The 21077-nt window shown below is 36.4% G+C and overlaps 1 protein-coding gene across 1 annotated transcript; it reads left to right on the top strand.

Annotated features, from left to right (window-relative positions):
• The first annotated feature begins 1501 nt into the window (after positions 1-1501).
• On the top strand, positions 1502-19676 carry LOC107558978 (melanopsin-B-like). Its single transcript, XM_016242688.1, has 10 exons — positions 1502-1572; positions 5247-5394; positions 11759-11892; positions 11976-12179; positions 12260-12431; positions 13308-13469; positions 15849-15956; positions 16040-16214; positions 18290-18445; positions 18932-19676. The coding sequence occupies exons 2-10, from the start codon at positions 5249-5251 to the stop codon at positions 19250-19252; spliced, it is 1578 nt and encodes a 525-aa protein (XP_016098174.1). The 5' UTR covers positions 1502-1572; positions 5247-5248; the 3' UTR covers positions 19253-19676.
• Positions 19677-21077: the final 1401 nt, after the last annotated feature.

The following is a 21077-nucleotide window of genomic DNA, read 5'->3' as shown; positions in this document are numbered from 1 at the left end:
CTACCGCACGTTCTCTTTGTATGTGCTGAAGGAACTGTCTCAACAGACCCCTAGTAGCAACACCCTGTTAAAGTAGGTATCCAGAGGATACAAAGGAGGAGTGGTGCCCAAGGCGTAACCGGGGTTTTAAATCACTCAGAAAGAGCACGAAGTTGTTGCGCGTAGCTCTTACCGTACAGGATTTTAGAAAAGTGGGCAAAGCATAACGTGCACACTTACCACTTATGTGGATTTTAGAAAGTGGGCAAAGCATAACATGCACACTTACCAGCTATGGGGATTTTAGAAAGTGGGAAAAGCATAACGTGCACACACTTGAAATACCATTCTAGGGGTTCTGGTGGCACCCTGAAAGAGCAGCCCATAGATAGAAAACTCCCGCAGAAGCCTGTGTTATGGCCGCATGATCCAGGAAGTATGAAGCCGAAACCCGGCTTTTCTTACCGTCTGGACATATATCGACGAGTGAAATAAACACTGCAAGTCAAGCACCCGGTTCCGAACCCGGCTTTCAGAGGGGGCCTCATCGAGGACTTATCCTAGAAAAGGGACAGAACACACAGGTCTCGGGAAACACTGCAAAGAAACTAGCAGAGGTTAACACACAACCATCAGTCTCATTAGATACGCATATATATTCATATATACATATATTAGACATGGATCGTACTCACCCACCATGGTTCCCGCATCGGAGCTCTGTCCGGAGAAGCCTCTAGACCGGACCATCAGTAAAGTGGTTACTATGATTTAGTCATAGAACCAACCAAAAACATCATAGGTCCAGTAGGAGACTGTTGTGCAGGAAGCTTCCACCTAACCTCGGTCAGGTGGAGAGATGGTGGTTACAGGGGAATTAGGAAGGGGAAGAAAAAGGGTAGATGTTACACCCCCTGAGGGAAAGAGTGGATACCTAAGTATTACTCTGATCCAGACGAAAGCACTGATGCCTTGTCTGGATCACATCCCTCATGTCTTGCCTACCTCCCTTTGACCCACGATACTTCCTACCCCTACCCGCAGGCGGAGGAGGAGCGCGAGTCGCGACACTAGCCTTCTGTGCTCGTCACTGATCCTCAAACCGAGACGGGCCAGGACCCCTGGGTTGTTCGGGCTCAGACCTGGACCTTCGTGGAATGAAGGTTTTGAAGGCCGCTGAGCGCGCCTTCGCCTCCCTGAACTTTTCGACCACCGTCTCAACGGATGTACCAAAAAGGGCGAAACCGGGTCATTGAGAAGAAAGCCCGTTTCTTTCTTATCCGCATATCACTCCTCCATTAAACATGCATGGCATTGACATTACAGTCTCTTCAGTCCAGATGAACAAGTTGTGGGCAATTGAAAGTGACAATAGTGTATAGAAAATCAATTAAGCATGTGCATCAGTGTCCAAGCGCCGTGGGGTCGGTCCGTGAGTCAGTCAGTGTGCTCATGATGACTGAAAGTGAAGCTCCACCTCTCTGCTGGATTAGAACACAGCCGGAGCCGCTCACATTCAACAGCATTCACACGCATGTGGACAGATCTCACTGCAAACGCCGTAGGCTCAGACAGAGACACACAACGCCGCAGGTAAACGACTCACTCTCGTCTGATCAATTACCAACAGTTTATGGACATTATCTGTTTATTATTATTATCAATAGTATTTATTTATTTATTTAAAACATTATTTTGAGCCCAAAATTACACTTTAGTCATAAATATATAAATTAACAAAAATAGCCAAATAAAAATTTTAATGACTTGTTGAATTACGAATAAGTTTTCATTTATAAGTTTATTTGTTAAAACGTTATTTTAGCCCTAAAATACGACTTTATATTGGATATCAATTACAGAAATTATAATGATTATTTTAGTCATCTGGTGAATTAGTAATACGTTTTGTAGACTATTTTTATTTACCATATTATTTTTTGTGTCCTTAAAATACCAGTTTATATTAGGCATAAATTGATAAAAATAGACATATAATGATTTTAGTCATCTGTTGAATTAGGAATAAGTTCTGTAGACTATATTTTTTTATTTACCTTTTTGTTGTTGTTGTTAAAACATTATTTTGGCCTCAAAATATCACTTTATATATATAGATAATCTCATATAAAGTGATATTTTAGTGATAAAGGGATACATTTTAGTCATCTGTTGAATTAAGAACAAGTTGTGGAGACGTTTATTTATTTATTTTTGTTAAAACATTATTTTGGCACCAAAATTCTGATATTTGTAACTTAATCTGTCAGAAATAAATCATTGTGAGTTATTGTGAATATGTTCTGCCTCTATTTGTACACTGTACATTTATTCAGTTGAATTAAGAACAAAAATGTGGATTAAAATTATTATTTTGGTCTTAAAATGGTCACTTTGGCCACTATTTTAGACATTAAGTACAAAAATAGCCCTATAATAAGTTATGTAGACAACTTTTTTAAAACATTTATTTGTTAAAACATTATTTTGGACCCAACTTTCTACTTTATATTAGAGGAAAAAATAGCCATATATTGATTTTAGCCATAATTTTGAACAATTTTAATTGAGTCTGTCAGAAATCAAACCACCATGCGCTTGTTGTGATTATTTTCTCTCTGTGTTTGTATTTACAAAATGTTGTTTTACATTTATTCTGTTGAATTATGAACAATTTCTGAAGACAATATTTTTGATTTTATTTGTTAAACCTCATTTCTGCCCCAAAATGACACTTTACACTAGACATGAAGTATAAAAATAAGCATATAGAGATTTCAGTCATCATTTGGGATGATTGTAATTTGCTCTGTCATCCTCGTGAGCGTGTTGTGTTTGTGTTGGTTTTGGTGACGTCTGTCTGCTGTCGTTCCAGTCTGCGTGAGGCCTTTGGCTTTGCTATTTTAAAACTCAAGCGATAGGGGAAAAAAATAGATTCTAATTTCCCACATTTCTACATCGTCAGACCTTTTTGAGCGTCTTCAATCCATTTGGACGCTTACTTTTTGAGAGTTTCTGTCCTGAAAGCTAAATGTAGTCTGAGGTCACAGGGAGAATAAAGAAGCCTTTAACGATTTATAAACTTTAATTAACTTTGTTATTGGGATATATTCAGAGAAACAGCTTAAAATTTTGAGCTTTTGTCTAAATAAAATGTATTTAAAAAATATATATATATTGTTGTTTTGGTTATGCTGAAGTTTTTAGGGTTGGCCTCTTAACATCTAATTGTAAAATCTTTGTTTTTACTAATAAAAATGCACTTGGCAAGTGTTTGTTCTCTTGAAAACATCATTGCATAAAATAATGCACTCAAATGCTGCAGGATCTTTTTGCTCAGTGGTGATGCATATTCATGTTTTTTTGAGTATTATGTAATTTTGACATTTTTACGTGTGATTTTTAAGGGCTGCTAGCCATCAACTGAAAGTCATCTTTCAGTGAATCTGCAGACAGAAGCTGTTTCTAAATTCATATTGAACAGCTTTAACTTGCATGACCCTGTTGATGGTCTTGATCATATTAACATTAAATAAATAAATAAATAAATAAAGAGAGATAAATCCTCTTATGGCACCTACACAGAGCATTTAATCACGCTCTCTCGGGTTTAATTACTTCCTTTAATCATAAGGCTCATTGTCTGCATCCAATTTAAATTATTACAATTATAAAGCTCTCCTGCACAACATAAAGTATGTCATTTTATGGATAGTGAAATAGTGTCTCATAACTTAATATTCAGTACTGTTTTCATAAACGCTTCAGTGTAACGTCACTCAGATTTGAAGACATGTTCGTTACTGGGAACGAAACAATAATCAGACCGGGGGGTGTTTACAGATATTTATGTAATTTAATTTGTTTATTTTTATTTTCATTTTCAATGTTTTTGTTTTTGTTTGTGGTTGCAAGTACATTTTGTGCACAGTATATCTATAAATAAACCTGGGGAAATTCTATATTGAATAAATTGATTTTGTTTTTTTGGACCATAACAAAAAATGTATGAATTAATAAAAGTGTGCAGTAGGAAAAAATAATAATAATACTTTGAAACTAAACAAAACAGGGCCCTTCCCTGCTTTAGTCTAGCAGCTCATTCAGATATTGATTACAAATATTTTTCATAATTTCCTAATCATTTCAAAAGCAAACATTGATTAATTGTTTGTTTGTTTTAATTCTCTTTTTATCATGCATAGCAATTGAGCTGTTTACATGTTTGTATTTCCCCTCTGCACTATAAAAATGTGATTATTCAAGTGCGTTTTACAAGTTTTATGCATTTTATACTATTTCAGTCTTTATACTTTGAAATTTCATGTTTAATTCAATGTGTTACTTGCATTTCTTTAAAATTATTTGTGAAATTTACTAGCGGTTTCTGAGTGTGTTTCAAGTAAATCATTTGAAGACAAGCTTTATTTGTTGTCTATGACACGTGTTAATAACACATTTAGCCTAAATGTAGGCTTCTGTAATGGATTTTCTTGTATATGAAGATTGAAAATAAATATATTTTCAATTTCAAAAATATATGTATATATATATATATATTAGCTAGAATTAATTATTTGCCATTTGGAATAATAATAATAAGGATAAGAAACAAGTTTTGCATAAACAAGTTAAATTAATTTTACTATAATAGTAAAATAAATAAGTCACGGAAAATGGGGTTATAAATCAATGTAATCTGTGTCTACGATCATACATTGTAAATAAAGATAGAGACAGAATACAGCATTCACATTCAAGCTATTTTTAGAGTCCAGAAACTGACCCCATGTTTTCAAGATTATAATGTCCTGAGACTCGAAATATTGTTTCATAACATTTAATATTAAACATGAGCTGAAACTACAGATCAAATGAAGAGAGTGTTGCTGAAGCTCATCCAGACAGACCTAATTCACGGTATGAAGCTCATGAAACATATTCATGTGAAGTTATTTTAAAAATAAGTCTATCTGCAGCAGGTGTTATTGCTTTCTGGAGCTGTATTTCTGGAGCTGGAGGCGGTTTTCAGTACAGGAAGACCGAGAGCTCAAACAGAGCATGTTCTTATTTCCTTTAAGTCTCTCGGATCACATGTGCCCTGCCACAGATAAGAGCTCGAACAAACCCCAAACACTAAAGCCAGCTGCTGGAAATGTGTTGAGAGGTGACTGTGAGGAGGTTCTCCTGGAGAGCGTGTCAGAGCGTTCAGAGGTCAGTCAGGTCAGATGCAGCTTTAACGAGCGTCTTCTCTGTGGCCGATGCAGGTATGGAGCAGCCGGTGGACATGGACCGCGGCTTCTTCAGGAAAGTGGACGTTCCCGATCATGCACACTACATAGTGGCGTTTTTCGTGGCCGTCATCGGGGCAGTGGGAGTGATCGGAAACATGCTGGTCATGTATGCCTTCTTCAGGTAGGATATCACATCCTCAAGTTCTCACAGAGTGTCAATATTCAACTTTAAACATTTATTCTTATGAGGCTGCGGCTGTTTTAGATCTTTAGATGAGTTTTTGGAGGAGAGTGTTTTGAAACTTAATGGAGTTTCAGATTATATTTCATTTCATTCCAGTTTCTTCTGCTCACAAAGGTTGCTTTTATTTGATTACAAAAACAGTAATTGCAGTTAAAATAGTGAAATATTATTACAATTTATTGTAACAGTTTTCTATGTGAATGTGTGTTAAACTGTAATGTATTTCTGTGATGTGCAGCTGTATTTTCAGCATCATTACTGCAGTCTTCAGTGTCACATGATCTTCAGAAATCAGTATAATATGCTGATCTGCTGCTCGAGAAACATTTCTGATTATTATCAATGTTGCGCTCCACAATATTTTTGTGGAAACATTTATTTTTTTGGATTTGATGAATAGAAAGTTCAAAATAACAGCATTTATACATTATAACATTATATATACTTTTTATATTTTTATAAATATTGATATATTTCTTATTTCTTAAAAATCTTAATTATTACAAACTTCCCAGTATACAAATAATGTGGATAACAGCTTTGATGAGTTCGTATTGAAATCTCTGATCTTAGCAAATCTGAGCACAGTTTGAGCCACTTTTGAGATCTTTTGTGATTCTTTTTTCACAAGATCTCATTGATCTCAAACTGATTTCAACACACTTAGTCCAGTATACTGACTATCACTGAGGTTTGAGCCAACTGGTGTTTGTTTAGTCTTAACTCTTACATGCTGCATCGCTCATGTGACTGACTCACTGCTGATTTTGTCATTTATTTAAATTACTCGTACTGCTGTATGCTTGAAGTCTAGCAGTCTTGACATGGTTTTATACTGACGGGTTTATTTTAGTCTTTGCTGGGAGGAACAGTTTGCTGTCAGTAATAGATGATGACTAGCAGATATAGCAGACACACTGCGGCTTCACCATATTTAAATACGGACGTGAACATATGATAAAGTTACGGTTTGGTTTGGATTCTTTACCAAGATTTAATGTAAATACAGTTGTAGAAATGTCATTCCTGTAAATAACGGTATGGGATTAATCAAGGTTAAGCAGGAGTGGCACTGTATTTAACTCACATAAGTGTGAATCAGTGTTAATTTAATTGATTATTAATTGTCGTCATAGTTTTTATCAACTACATTTTTTTCACTGACAAAAACAACAATAACTAAAAAACTAGGGCTGTTGATATTGTCAATATATTTTTTTTTTACAACTGTGAAATAGTGTTAATGTGTTTATCAGCTGTTTGAATGAATCATGAGTCAATGATTCAGTGGCTTATTCATAAAGACTTGCTTTGTTTCTGAATGAATCAACTGTTTGAATGAATCATGAGTCAATGATTCAGTGGCTCATTCATAAAGACTTGCTTTGATTCTGATTGAATCAGCTGTTTGAATGAATCATGAGTCAATGATTCAGTGACTCATTCATAAAGAGCTGCTTTGTTTCTGAATTAATCAGCTTTTTGAATGAATCATGAGTCAATGATTCAGTGACTCATTATAAAGACTTGCTTTGTTTCTGAATTAATCAGCTGTTTGAATTAATCATGAGTCAACGATTCAGTGACTCATTCATAAAGACTTGCTTTGATTCTAAATGAATCAGCTGTTTGCAAGAATCATGAGTCAATGATTCAGTGACTCATTCATAAAGACTTGCTTTGTTTCTGAATGAATCAGCTGTTTGAATGAATCATGAGTCAATGATTCAGTGACTCATTCATAAAGACTTGCTTTGTTTCTGAATGAATCAGCGATTTGAATAAATTATGAGTCAATGATTCAGTGACTCATTAATAAAGATTGGTTTTGATTCTGATTGAATCAGCTGTTTGAATGAATCATGAGTCAATGATTCAGTGACTCATCATAAAGACTTGCTTTGTTTCTGAATGAATCAGCTGTTTGAATGAATCATGAGTCAATGATTCAGTGACTCATCATAAAGACTTGCTTTGTTTCTGAATGAATCAGCTCTTTGAACGAAGTGGTTGAGTGAATTATTCAATGACTCACCCATTAAGACAGTCACCTGCTGCCACCTACTGGCAGTTTAGTTACATATTTAGAGTAAAAAAAAATAAAAATCATATTTCGTCATATTCGTTAAAAAAAAGATTAAATCTTTCATAAAGACTTGCTTTGATTCTGAATGAATCAGCTGTTTGAATGAATCATGAGTCAATGATTCAGTGGCTCATTCATAAAGACTTGCTTTGATTCTGAATGAATCAGCTGTTTGAATGAATCATGAGTCAATGATTCAGTGACTCATCATAAAGACTTGCTTTGTTTCTGAATGAATCAGCGATTTGAATAAATTATGAGTCAATGATTCAGTGACTCATTAATAAAGATTGGTTTTGATTCTGATTGAATCAGCTGTTTGAATGAATCATGAGTCAATGATTCAGTGACTCATCATAAAGACTTGCTTTGTTGGTTGAGTGAATTATTCAATGACTCACCCATTAAGACAGTCACCTGCTGCCACCTACTGGCAGTTTAGTTACATATTTAGAGTAAAAAAAATTAAAAATCATATTTCAATATTCGTTAAAAAAAAAGATTAAATCTGTGTCTGTATTGCACGTTCAAACCTTAAAATCAGTCATATTAGCAAGTTAATAATATATTCTCCAGGAGTATATAATGAATTTGGTCATTTTAGAGAAATGCTTAATTGATGCCTCACAGTTGAACTAAACCTGTTAGATTAGATGCACATGCAGGCCTGTAGGGTTTGGGAGTTTGGGGTGAAGGGTGATCATGTGGAAGTGGAAAACAAACCATCAGTTTCTCAATGGGGTTATTGACAGGAGACGGAAACAAAGCCACTGATGACCTGTTTAATTCAGCAGACCCCCTGTACACCACACGAATCAATGTCCGACCTCTTTAAAACGCTTTCTCATTTATTCTAGCGCTCATCTCCATTAACTTTGCTGTGTGGTGGACAGAATTTACTAAATGTGCTTAGACATGCATTTACAAGACCAGCTCAACAAGCTCTCGTAAAGTTTATGCTTATGCTATACATGCATTTTCTGTCAAATTCAGCATGTGCAACCTCTTTTATTCCATCAGAAGACAACTTTGTTTCTTTAGAGTAACAAATGCACGGATGAACGCTTCATAATAAAACCAGGAATATGTGTTAAGAAAGCAATAGAGACAGTTTTCAACGTTTACATTTAGGACGCATTATGGTTCAAGTGACCCAATTCCGATTTTTTTCCTCCCATGTGGCACAGATCTGATATGGCCCATGAACGTGTAAGCAGGAAAAAAGCAGATGGATTCCGATATTCTCAGATCGGTTTCAGGCCTCATATGTGGAAATAAATCTAATATGTGCATTTGCGCCCGCTGTGTAAGCAGACAGATCAGATATTCCCCTGTTAATGCGAGCTGGATCTCAAATGTTTTTGAAACATCTCGCAGTATAGATATATCTATTACAAATGAAACATCTTAGTTGACTAGCAGAGTATTCATTTCTTTCGTTTGTGTTAAATAAGAGGCGATCTGGCGCTGAAATGTGTTGCTTTTAAAATCATGCTGAGTGCTCAGACGAGCGCTTCAATCTACTGCTAACTGTTGTGAAGGCTTTCTATTCACAAATGCACACAAACATCATAAGATGGCAATAAACAGGAGAAGTGCCCGTCATACAAGGTTTCAGTCTTCGTTCAAAATAATAAAAGCTAGGGGATAAAGGATAATAATAGAAAAGAAAAAGTGAAGGCATAGATTTTTTTTTTGGAGGATGCAGTTAGATGAGGAAGAGATGAGTTTTCAATTGTTTCTTGAAGATTGTGAGGGTTATGGTCGTCCGGATGGAGTTTTGTCTTAAGACGTTTATTAAGGATAATGTATTTTTTTATGTTCAGTGTATCTCACTTCATGCATGTTCATGTTAAAGCAATAGTTCACCTAGAAATGAACATTTGCTGAAAATGTGCTCACCCTCAGGCCGACCAAGATTAGGGTGAGTTTGTTTCTTCGTCAGATTTGGAGAAATGTAGCATTGCATCAGTGTCTCAGCAATGGATGCTCTGCAGTGAATGGGTGCCATCAAAATGAGAGCTGATTAAAAACATCACAATAATCCACAAGTAATCCACAGCACTCCAGTCCATCAGTGAACATCTGGAGAAGACCAAAGCTGAAACTAATCCAACATTAAGATGTTTTTAACTAAAATACATTGAGTCTATAATCTATAATAACTCTTCCTCCGGTGAAAAAGTGCATCTCCTATTGTCTCACATCAAAATTCAGCCACATATGTGTTTAGAGCTGTTTAAACGCTGCTTGATCTGTGCAGATTTCTCTCCTGATTCACACCAGAACACTTTTTCACTGGAGGAAGCGTTATTATGGATTATAGACTCGCATTTTAGTTAAAAGCGGCTTAATGCTGGATTAGTTTCAGCTTTTGTCTTCTTCAGATGTTAACTGATGGACTGGAGTGCTGTGGATTACTTGTGGATTACTGTGATGTTTTTATCAGCTCTCATTCTGACGGCACCCATTCACTGCAGAGCATCCACTGCTGAGACACTGATGCAATGCTACATTTCTCCAAATCTGACGAAGAAACAAACTCATCAAATTTTCATTTTTGTCTGAACTATTCCTTTAACACCGTCCTATATATGCAACACAAAGGCACAGTCCATCTCTGTTTTAGATTATGTCCAGTGTTACCTAATAACTAAACATGACTGCTGTTATTCAGACGTCAACAGCAGCATTAACAGACTGTCATCATACTGTACGTGTGGATTTTCTCCCTGACTGAGAATCACTCAAACTCGTCCTCGTGAAGCGAGCTGCAGCCTCTCGCTGGAGGTCGTCTGTCAGCTGAGAGCTTTCTAGGAAAGCCTGTGTTGTTCCAGTGAAGAGCTGATGTCTCCTGCAGGCTCTAATGCTTAATGCACGGGGATGAGGGTTTTAGCAGGTGACGCCGGGCGACTTTCAATCAGAGGAAATTGTGTAAACTGTGAATGTAGGATTAATGAGATGATGTGCAATCACAATGATTGTTGTGTGATGAATCACCTCAGACGCAATAAACCTATTTAACACCATCAAAGTGTGTAGAAGTTTCTAGCACCCTACTTTATCAAGTAAAAGCTCTTTTAGTTGTACAAACGTTCAGCTTCAGCTGGAGCTTCACGTGTCAAATCTTGACTGATTTTAATCAAGTAAAGGTCAGAATAACTGCAGTCATATCTCCAGATGAACACTTACTGCACTGAAGCAGCTCAGCTTTACTTGATTCTCCATCAATCATGTTTTAGAGTCTGAAATCTGATCCTCAGGATCTTTTGAGGAGCGTTTGTTTCCAGAAGCTTTACTTTCACTGTTCCTCAGCGGAGGAATGATCTTCACAAGCCTCCAGAACATCTCACATCTGAGGAGGAGCCTTTATTTCTTCAGCTCTCAATCACTGCATTATATGTTTGGAGCATTTCACTCTCATCTCACTGAGACAGATTACTGGAGATATAGAGTGATGACTGATATTTAGAGCATTTTATGTAAGTATCTGCTGCACTGTTATAAAAATCTCACTGATTTGCATTACAAGCATCAGAATTTCATCATAGAAATATCAGCATCTGCACCAAATTGCAAAATAAATTGCATATTGCAAAAATTGCATGCTTTTGCTCAGTTTGGGCCTCTGAATAAAATATATATTTTAAAATATTTTGTCTAAGGATTCAATAAACTCTTCCATTTCAATTTTGATAATGCATCATGCAGAAATGCACTCCTCTTATGAATCTTTACATATTATTGCATTTATATAGAGATATGCTTCCACTGATCACTAAAGTTGCTGTATATTAAATAATCTTTCAAACGGCTGAAGAACTGCACAGTGTGGTGATATAAAAGTGCAAATCATTGTACAGTATTTCATATCTGGGCAAAAATGTGTGCATTAAAAGCATGCACTATAAAAAGCATGCACTATAAAAAACTTTTTTCAAATTTGCAAATAAAACAAAGATTGTTGGAGTACATTTCAGTTTTTCTACTTCAATTCAATGTGTAACTTGCAGATTCTTTATAAGTATTTGTGAAATTTACCAGCAATTTCTGAGTGAAAATGGTTTCAACACCATTTTTTTTTCTCAGTGTGATTAGTTAGTCAAAGTCGATCAGTTTAGCTAATGTATTGAGGAAACGGCAGTACTTTACTTTTACTGTGACATTTTGAAACTGAGACTGAAGCTGATTGTAAAAAGGTATTTTGTGTTTCAGTAATAAGAAGCTACAGACGCCTCCAAACTACTTCATCATGAATCTGGCAGTGAGTGACTTCCTCATGGCCATCACTCAGTCGCCCATCTTCTTCGTCAACTGCATGTACAAGGAATGGGTTTTCGGTGAAATGGGTAGCTAATTTCCCATTCTCCCCATCCAGACGCTTACTCAGCTGCGATCTGTTTCCACGTCACACATCTGCTTCTCCGCGCAGGTTGTAAGATGTACGCCTTCTGTGGTGCACTGTTCGGAATCACATCCATGATCAACCTTCTGGCCATTTCCATCGACCGCTACATCGTGATCACCAAGCCCCTGCAGGCCATCCGCTGGACGTCCGGACGGCGCACGCTCATTATCATCCTCCTGGTCTGGATCTACTCTCTGTGCTGGAGTCTGGCGCCTCTTATGGGATGGAGTGAGTGTAATGACTTTTTTTGCCTTTGGATGAGACAACAGTTTTGTTTTGAGTTTCTTGACTCTGTTTTTCTTGGACAGGTTCCTACATCCCAGAAGGCCTCATGACGTCCTGCACGTGGGACTATGTGACGTCCACGCCGGCGAACAAGAGCTACACCTTGATGCTCTGCTGCTTTGTGTTCTTCATCCCTCTTGGAATCATCTCTTACTGCTACTTCTTCATGTTCCTCGCCATTCGGAACGCAAGCAGGTACAGTATGAACCAGGTTTCTACATGCTTTCCATTTCAAAATATTAGAAACTTTTCTAGACTTATTTATAGATTTTTCAGGCCATATTTAACATTTGATAAATGGCTTAAAATATTACACTTTTTTACATGCATGTTACATTCTGACTAGTTTTTGTTGCCATATAATTGTTGGAAAATTGCAGCTACGGCAGTAATTGTAGCTACTGTATATCATTAATATACTATTTTAGTTTTTGTTAATATTTTGAATTAGATTTTATTTTGATATTTTCTGTTTTCATTTTAAATTTAGTTAAAGTTTTAGTAAACTTGCTGTGTGTTTTTGTCATTTTATGTATTTATTTTTTAATATGTCTGTATAGTTTTTATTTTTAGTAAGTTTTAGGTTCAGTTTATTTAGTTTAATTATTTTAGGTCTTTAACGTCAATGAAAATTAGAAATTTTGCTTCAGCAACTAGCTGAAATCAAATGAGCTTTATTTTATTAGTTAATGTTAATTTTATTTCAAGTCATAATTATTTTATGATGTACTAGTGTTCTCTTTTTCTATTCTTTCAACTTGTTTTCTTTTTATCATAAATATATTGATCCATATAACATTATTTGGTATTATTTTCAGCATTATATTCAGTATATAGTAAAGTATTGATGTGTTATAAAATATCTCTTGTAAATATTCAGTCTGACCTAAATGATCGTTTTAGAAAACAGAATAGAGACAAGTCTGGAGACGCAAATATTTGTCCGTACTCTGTTTTCTTTAATGCACACACTCACATACGCTTGCCTATTGGGATCACCACGATAAACAATCAGGACAGGTCATGGCAGGATGGAAAAAAGTCCCATCATCCATCTTCCCGTGTGTTCAGAGATCTGGAGAAGCTGGGCAGTCATGTGAGGAAGACGACGCTCATCCAGCAGCAGTCCATAAAGACCGAGTGGAAGCTGGCGAAGATCGCATTTGTGGTCATCATTGTGTTCGTGCTGTCCTGGTCTCCGTACGCCTGCGTCACTCTCATCGCCTGGGCAGGGTAACTATCAGCATCATCTGCTGGAAATGATTTTTGTGTCATTGGTTTGACTGTTGGTTAGTTGTTTTCCAGTGCATAGTACATAGAACTAAAGGCAGATCTATAGTTATTATTTTGACAGATTTGGAGAAATGTAGCATTGCATCAGTGTCTCAGCAATGGATGCTCTGCAGTGAATGGGTGCCGTCAGAATGAGAGCTGATAAAAACATCACAATATTCCACAGCACTCCAGTCCATCAGTTAACATCTGGAGAAGACAAAAGCTGAGACAAATCCAGCATTAAGACGATTTTAACTAAAATGCGAGTATATAATCCATAATAAGGCTTCCTCCAGTGAAAATGTGTTCTGGTGTGAATCAGGAGAGAAATCTGCACAGATCAAGCAGCGTTTAAACGGCTCTAAACACATATGTGGCTGGATTTTGATGTGAGAGACAACAGCAGATGCACTTTTTCACTGGAGGAAGCGTTATTATGGATTACGGACTCGCATTTTAGTTAAAAGCGTCTTAATGCTGGATGTGTCTCAGCTTTTGTCTTCTCCAGATGTTAACTGATGGACTGGAGTGCTGTGGAATATTGTGATGTTTTTATCAGCTCTCATTCTGACGGCACCCATTCACTGCAGAGCATCCGTTGTTGAGACACTGATGCAGTGCTACATTTCTCCAAATCTGTTCCCATGTTTACCTCTGTAGTAGCCACTTGTTAGCAACCGCCTTTTTCAAGACAAGTAAAAGCTTTACAAAAAGTCACAAGGGGGAGTTACTGATGTAAGTGCTAAAATGCTCTACAAAAATACATCACTCCTCTACCGGACTCTATTGCAGTCCCACATTTAAACACACAGACAAACATTTGTATTTAGCAGCTTGGTCCTAAACTGTGATGGCCGGTTTCACGTATATCATCTGATCTCTCAAAGAAATGTTCAGATTAATTTAATCTATCAAAGGGTGTCAAACCATGCAGAAGATCTGAAGCTTTCCCAGAATTCCAGGGTAAAGAGACGTCCTTTTATAGAAGAACTGTCCACAGCAAAAGGCTGCTGGGTTCACTGAGGCGATGCGGACGGCTTGATGCGAACACCTCTGCGTTAGAGTTCAGTCTGCTGGAGGATAGTTATAATCAGACATGCGATTCTTTCCGCTCAGCTGACAACACCTCTAGGTCACTTCCATGTCATGTAAACAGCCACTGCAGGGGTCACCGGCTTCTCCTGACCGCTCACAAACACTCCTCAGCTTTACTCAGTCTACACTACAAAAACATTGTCTTAGTACAAATACACTACAAGAAAAAGGATTTTCTTATTTAGTGTTTTTGTCTGGTTTTCCAGTACAAATATCTAAATATTCTTAAATCAGATGTACTTGAGAAGCAAAATGACTTGAGATACTAAGTCATTTTCTGAGAAACTGTATCAAAATCTAAGTGAATTCATGCTTTAAACAAGAAAAAAATAACTTTTTTCTTTGAATTAAGTCTGTTTGTTTTACCCTATTGACAGATATTTTCTTGCTTTAAGATCACTTCATTTAGATAGTTTTTTTTTATATTTATGTCATTTTGCTTTTCAAGTAAATGCATCTTGATTTTTTTATATATATATATATATTTGCAATGGAAAAAGACAAAAATACTAATTATGAAAATATTTTTTGCACTGTATCTACACATTCTAAAATCAATTACATTAAAGCATACATTAAAGCAAACTTTCTCAAGATATTAAGTGTTTTCTGAAATAAAAGTACATGCTTTTTGACAAATATTTTTTTCTTGTTTTAAGCATAAACTCACTTAATTTTCATTCATTTATTTATTTATTTAAAAGATGTTCTATCTTAAGTCATTTTGCTTCTCAAGTAAATGTAGCTTAATTTTCTTGAGATATTTGTACTGGAAAACAAGACAAAAATACTAAACAAGACAATCATTTTACAGTGTATTTAAACATGCAAAAACCAAGACTGTTTTCTGATAATAAAAAAAAGTGTATGCTTAAAACAAGAAACAAATCTGTCACTGGGGTCAGAAAAATAATCCTAATTCAAAGGGAAAGTAAGATTATTTTTCTTTTTTCTGAAAGCAATTTTTTCTTGTTTTAAGCATAAACTCGCTTCATTTTGATACAATTTCTCAGAAAGCAAGACTTTATATTTCAAGTTATTTGGCTTCTCAGGTAAATGCATCTTGATTTAAGAATATTGAGATATTTGGACTGAAAAAACATTACAAATTCAGACGTCAGTAATGCTCACAAGGACTGCAGACGTTCAGGCAACATTTCCTTGCAAATAATGCTTGAAGAAAAGACCGGCATGAGTTTGTACGCTGTAAGATGTGCTTTGGCTATTGTTTTAATGTTCCAGGTACAGCCACGTTCTCACGCCGTACTCCAAGGCAGTTCCTGCAGTGATTGCCAAAGCATCAGCCATCTACAATCCCTTCATCTACGCCATCATACGCTCCAAATACAGGTCCGTTCGAGTGCAAATGCCTTAGCAACCACACAATACTGAGACAATATATGACGCAGTGTGTATTTCTGACTGATTCACAGAGACACGCTGGCTGAGAAGGTGCCGTGTCTGCATTTTCTTTCGCAGTCGTCCCGTAAAGACTGCATCTCGGTGTCCAACAGCGAATCTTCCTTCAAGGAGCCCATGCTCAGCCGACGCTCATCAGGGTCAAAGGTCAAGTTCCAGCGAGTCTCCTCTGTGTCCACCACAGACACGGTTAGTATTTTACTCAAAGGAGACTGAATAATGGAAATGTCTTGCATGACCACATTATTCAGATTGCCGATTGCACGATATTATGAATGTGACCCTTTGTATTTATAATGCGAACCCAGTACTAAATCAAGGAGTTATTTATTGTTATTATTTTGAAAACAGATATGACCAGGTCGTATATATGAGATGTCACTCAAAACTCACTCTTTCATATTTATTGAAATGGGAGGAGAAACCGGTTTGTGATTCATGTAAGAATTTCTTTAGTGCAAAACGTATTTTAATAGAAATTTTGTATGTTGTTTGTTTTTAAGATAGAATTATTGTAAGCAATGTATTGAAAATATATGGTAACCATAATACTGCTGATGTTGCAGGAATATAGCCATTGCTGCGGATATGGAGTTAAATCATAAATAAATCATAAATAAATACACTTCTAATGCTAAAATCTGCTTATATGCTATTTGTGCATCAGCAGAAATGTTAATATTGACTGTGCATTTTATAATATAATCTATAAAGTAGCTCTGATTTTACCAGCGTACTTCAAGAACAGGCTGAAAGGGAAGCGAATGCTCTTTCTTATGAATGATATTGTATTTGATCTGTCTACCTATTCTTCTTATACAGGCAAGATGTGTCTGTGTTGATATACACTACATGTTCTGGGATTATTAGGCCTGTAAATTGCAGCCTATATATACTGTATATGTAGGGTCTTAACTGACACCTTTTCTGCTAAGTGATTCATTTGTAATCATGCCAGCTGTTACTTGTTGTTTGCTAAAGGCTGGAATATATTATATGACTTTTGCACTGATTTTTATTCTGGATATTTGTTTCTGAAAGTCAGAGGCAGATTCTGAGCAGATTTCACAGAAAATTGCATAGTGTATAATAAACAAAGATTGTTTAAAATGCCATCCAGTTTTACCTCTGTAAATATTTTTTGGGTGACAAGACGCTTTGAGAACGATTATTGATAATGCATTGTGCAGAAATTCACTCCTTATCTGAATCTTTGCATATAGTGTCAGTGTAGACATATAGTGTATGTGGCCACTGAAGTCGCTGTATATTAAATAATCTTTAAAAAAAATATTTAAAAAGCTGCAAAATCTGGTCATATGAAGGTGCAAATACTTGCATTTTATCATTTTAATTGCATGCCAGCTCTGTGTTTGCTAAATGACTTTTGCACAGATTTCTGCCCCGATTTGCTGAAAGTCGTTGCCACACTGTAAAAAAATATTTAACCTATTTAAGTTAAAACTTAAGTTCAGTTGCTGCCTTAAATATTTAAGTATAATCACATTTTCTATACAAGTCATTTCAACAAATTATATTAAACTTACTTTTTTTTTTTAAATCAGCTGAAATTGATTTAATTTGATAAGTTAAAGTGATAGAAAAACACGTTGACTTGACTTATTGATCATAACTGCAGATTTTGGCCATTTGGCGTTCACACAAAATTGTGTAGTCAATGATGGACACACACTCTTTTAGTTTTTTTTAGCTTCAGATTTTAATTCCATCCATTTGGAGGAAATCAAACATGTCTGATATTTTAAACCGATTCTAGAACACAGATTTTTTTTTTAAATTCATCACACGTCTCCTAGCAACAACCCACATGTTTCTGCATGAGTTTGTCGTGTTTGGAATGACTTGAAAGTCTGGTAGTGTGCGATCCGCAGTCGTTTAGTGTACAATAGCCAGTATGCCTAGCGTACTGTACCTGTATAGATGTTAAAGGTTGTGCAGTTGCATCACTGGATTTGAAGAGTCCCCTAATCCAAAGTACTGTATTAATAAATGCACGAAACTATCTTTATCGTGCAGCCTTATCTAAAAAGCAGAATATTATAGAGACTTGCCAACCACAAAACAACACACTTAAAACCACTCAGAACATCTTAGCAACCGCATAGCAACACCATATCAACCACTCACAACACTCTGTTAAGTTGTAGTGAGACTAGCTATTACTATATAGTAAAGTAATAAAAATCGCAGGAGTTTAATGCCAAACGTGTCAATATATATATACTGTATTGTATGTACTCTAGGTCTGGAGTGATGTAGAATTAGATCCCGTGGACCGAAAGACTCTCAGAAACTCACATTCAGCCAATCTGCTGAAAGATGAAGGAGGGAAGATGCAAACTAAACAAGGCAAGACAAAGAACAAGAGGCGACCGGAGGAAAGCCTCAGTGAAGAGAAGGTAAGGTATGTGCTTCACGAGCAAATACAGTAAACAGTCATTATTTACTGTAGATCATTATTAGTAATGGATTCCCAGGAAACTGATTAAACGCAAAGTGACTCTTTAGCTCCGCCCACGGCACGCCTCCAGAGCTCGAGTGTAAAGCTGTATCTGTCTTTTATAAAGCTGATAAAACTAAAGAATCTTCAGAGATATGAAGGATGCAGTACTACTCTATAAGTACTCAAGATCAACATGAGATTGGCAGAAACTGTGTTATGTCCCCTTTAAAAACAAAGGCTCTTTATTGGCATCAATGGTTCCATAAAGAACCTTAACTTTTTTCATTGCAAAAAAAGGTTCTGTAAGAATGATTCTTTGCAGAAATGTTCTTTGAGGAACCCAAAAATGGTTCTTCTATGGCATCACTGTTAAAACCTTATGCTGGATGCTGGATAAAAGCATCTGTCAAAAGCATAATTGTAAATGTTTTATCCATCACAGCCTGCAGTCACAGAAAGCGGCTCTTTGAACGATTGTGGCCTTGACCTGGTGTCCGAGTCCATCAGCATGGCCACCGTTCCTCTTCTCATGGCCAAAAACACTCCAGGGGAGGAACAAGAGGAGAAGGAGGAGTGCAAGGAGGAACAAGAAGACAGCAATTCTCTGAGCAACGGTCTGGCTTTTTACGAAGACGCAGAGGAGCCACAAATCATTAGTCGTCCCACATCCGAGCAGACCAGAGAAGACAAATTAATACTTGACCTCAAGAGCCTGAACTGCTCCAGTGAGCTTCTGGAGTCTGTGGAGAAACTCCTCTCCTGAGACTGAACCGGAGACCCAGAGATCCACTTCTTTGACATTTGTGTTTCACTGAAGATGCTTGAGAACCACAGTCTTCCGCTGAGAGTTTTCACATCAGCAAGTTTAGTTGACAAAGCAATCGGACCGCATTACGTTGCTGCTAACAACCAATAGGAAGAACTTGTTATGATGTTATGCTTACACCCTTCAAATATGCTTCAACTTCACACTTCAGCCACAGTGTGTACTGTAGAAGTAGCTGAAAGAGACACAACCACTGTGCACATTATGATGTGATATATTGCCCTTTATTGAAGAGTGTTCTTACGAATATGCATAACATGCGTCATAATGAGACTAAAAACATTCTTAATTCATTTCACTAAAGGAATGTTCCAGGTTCAATACGAGCTGAGCTCACTCTCAGAAAAAAAGGTACAAAAGTTGTCACTGGGGCGGTACCTTTTCAAAAGGCACACCTTTGTACCTAAACAGTCCATATTGGTACCTTAAAGGTACATATAAGTACATAAAGTGTTCATATCAGTACCTAAAAGGTACAAAAGTCTACCTTTTGGAAAGGTACCGCCCCAGTGACAGCTTTTGTACCTTTTTTTTCTGAGAGTGTACTGACTCATTTTTGACTGTCGATTACTGTAGAAAAGATTCAAAATTTGTGACAGAAGAAATTGCGGTTATTGCAATGCAAGTAAACCTGTCGAATTTAAAAGCAGAAATCTCATTTTTGTTCAAACGTTGAATAATTTACTAAAAACTCTAATTATTATTTGAGCTCTCCTTTTTTTTTCTTGTCATGCATCACCAAATTACTTCAAGTGAGTAGATTTTTCTTCATTTAAAGTCTCTTTATCGATGTTGTGGCCATGACACTATAATATCACACTGACAATGTTCATGCTTTAAGTAATAAACGTCAAATTTGGCTCACGTGAACATGTATCATGAATTTATGTAGCATTTATACAATACAGGTTTTTTTAATCAAAGCAGCTTCACAGTAATAAACAAGAAAATAACTTCTGCAAAATTCATCAATTATGAAATGACTTCAATTTCAGCTATAAGCAGCTCTGCAGAAGACAACAGTGTCACTATTCAGCTCAGCTTAATGACAGTGTCGATGTTGCAAAGTCCATCAGTTACAGAACAAATTGGATTTAGCTGTAAAGCAGCTCTACAGAAGACAATAGTGTCATTAACCCGCTCAATGTTGATTCAATTCTCCGTTTGGAGATCAGGATGTGCTTTGTGCTAGTCTTGTTTTGTGGGTATTTTTAACAGTTTGTATTTTAATATTTAATGTCTGGCCTGTGAGCTGCTGTTGTAAGTGCTTTACTGTAATGATGAGTCAAAGTTATTTTCTGTGTTACACTACAGGGCAAACTGTGATAGAGCTGAACTTATACTGAATCCCAATACTGTCAAACACAGTCAGAGAAGAGCAACCTATTAGACCGGCGATTCCCACTAAAGCATGTTTAATTGCTCTATCCTAGATCGCCCTGCTTTACATTGTAGGCTTCTTTCAGCTGTATGTCCTCCAGCACCTTTTGTGCATGTGAGTCGTCCCATAACGAAAACATAGCGAATCCCGTGGCACCTGTACCTTCTCGAATCCTGTTTTGTAGTAAGATGCAGTGTTGGGGGTAACGCATTACAAGTAACGCGAGTTACGTAATCAGATTACATTTTTCAAGTAACGAATAAAGTAACGCATTACTTTTTAATTTACAAGAGAATATCTGAGTTACTTTTTCAAATAAGTAACGCAAGTTACTTATTTTTTCAATTTATTGATTGGCAGCTCTCCTGTCCCCATGTTGAG

The sequence above is a fragment of the Sinocyclocheilus grahami genome, unplaced genomic scaffold (genome assembly GCF_001515645.1).
Source record: "Sinocyclocheilus grahami isolate Dianchi unplaced genomic scaffold, SAMN03320097.WGS_v1.1 scaffold669.1, whole genome shotgun sequence".
NCBI classification, from domain to species: Eukaryota; Metazoa; Chordata; class Actinopteri; order Cypriniformes; family Cyprinidae; genus Sinocyclocheilus; species Sinocyclocheilus grahami.
This window is presented reverse-complemented; position numbering and strand designations above follow the sequence as displayed.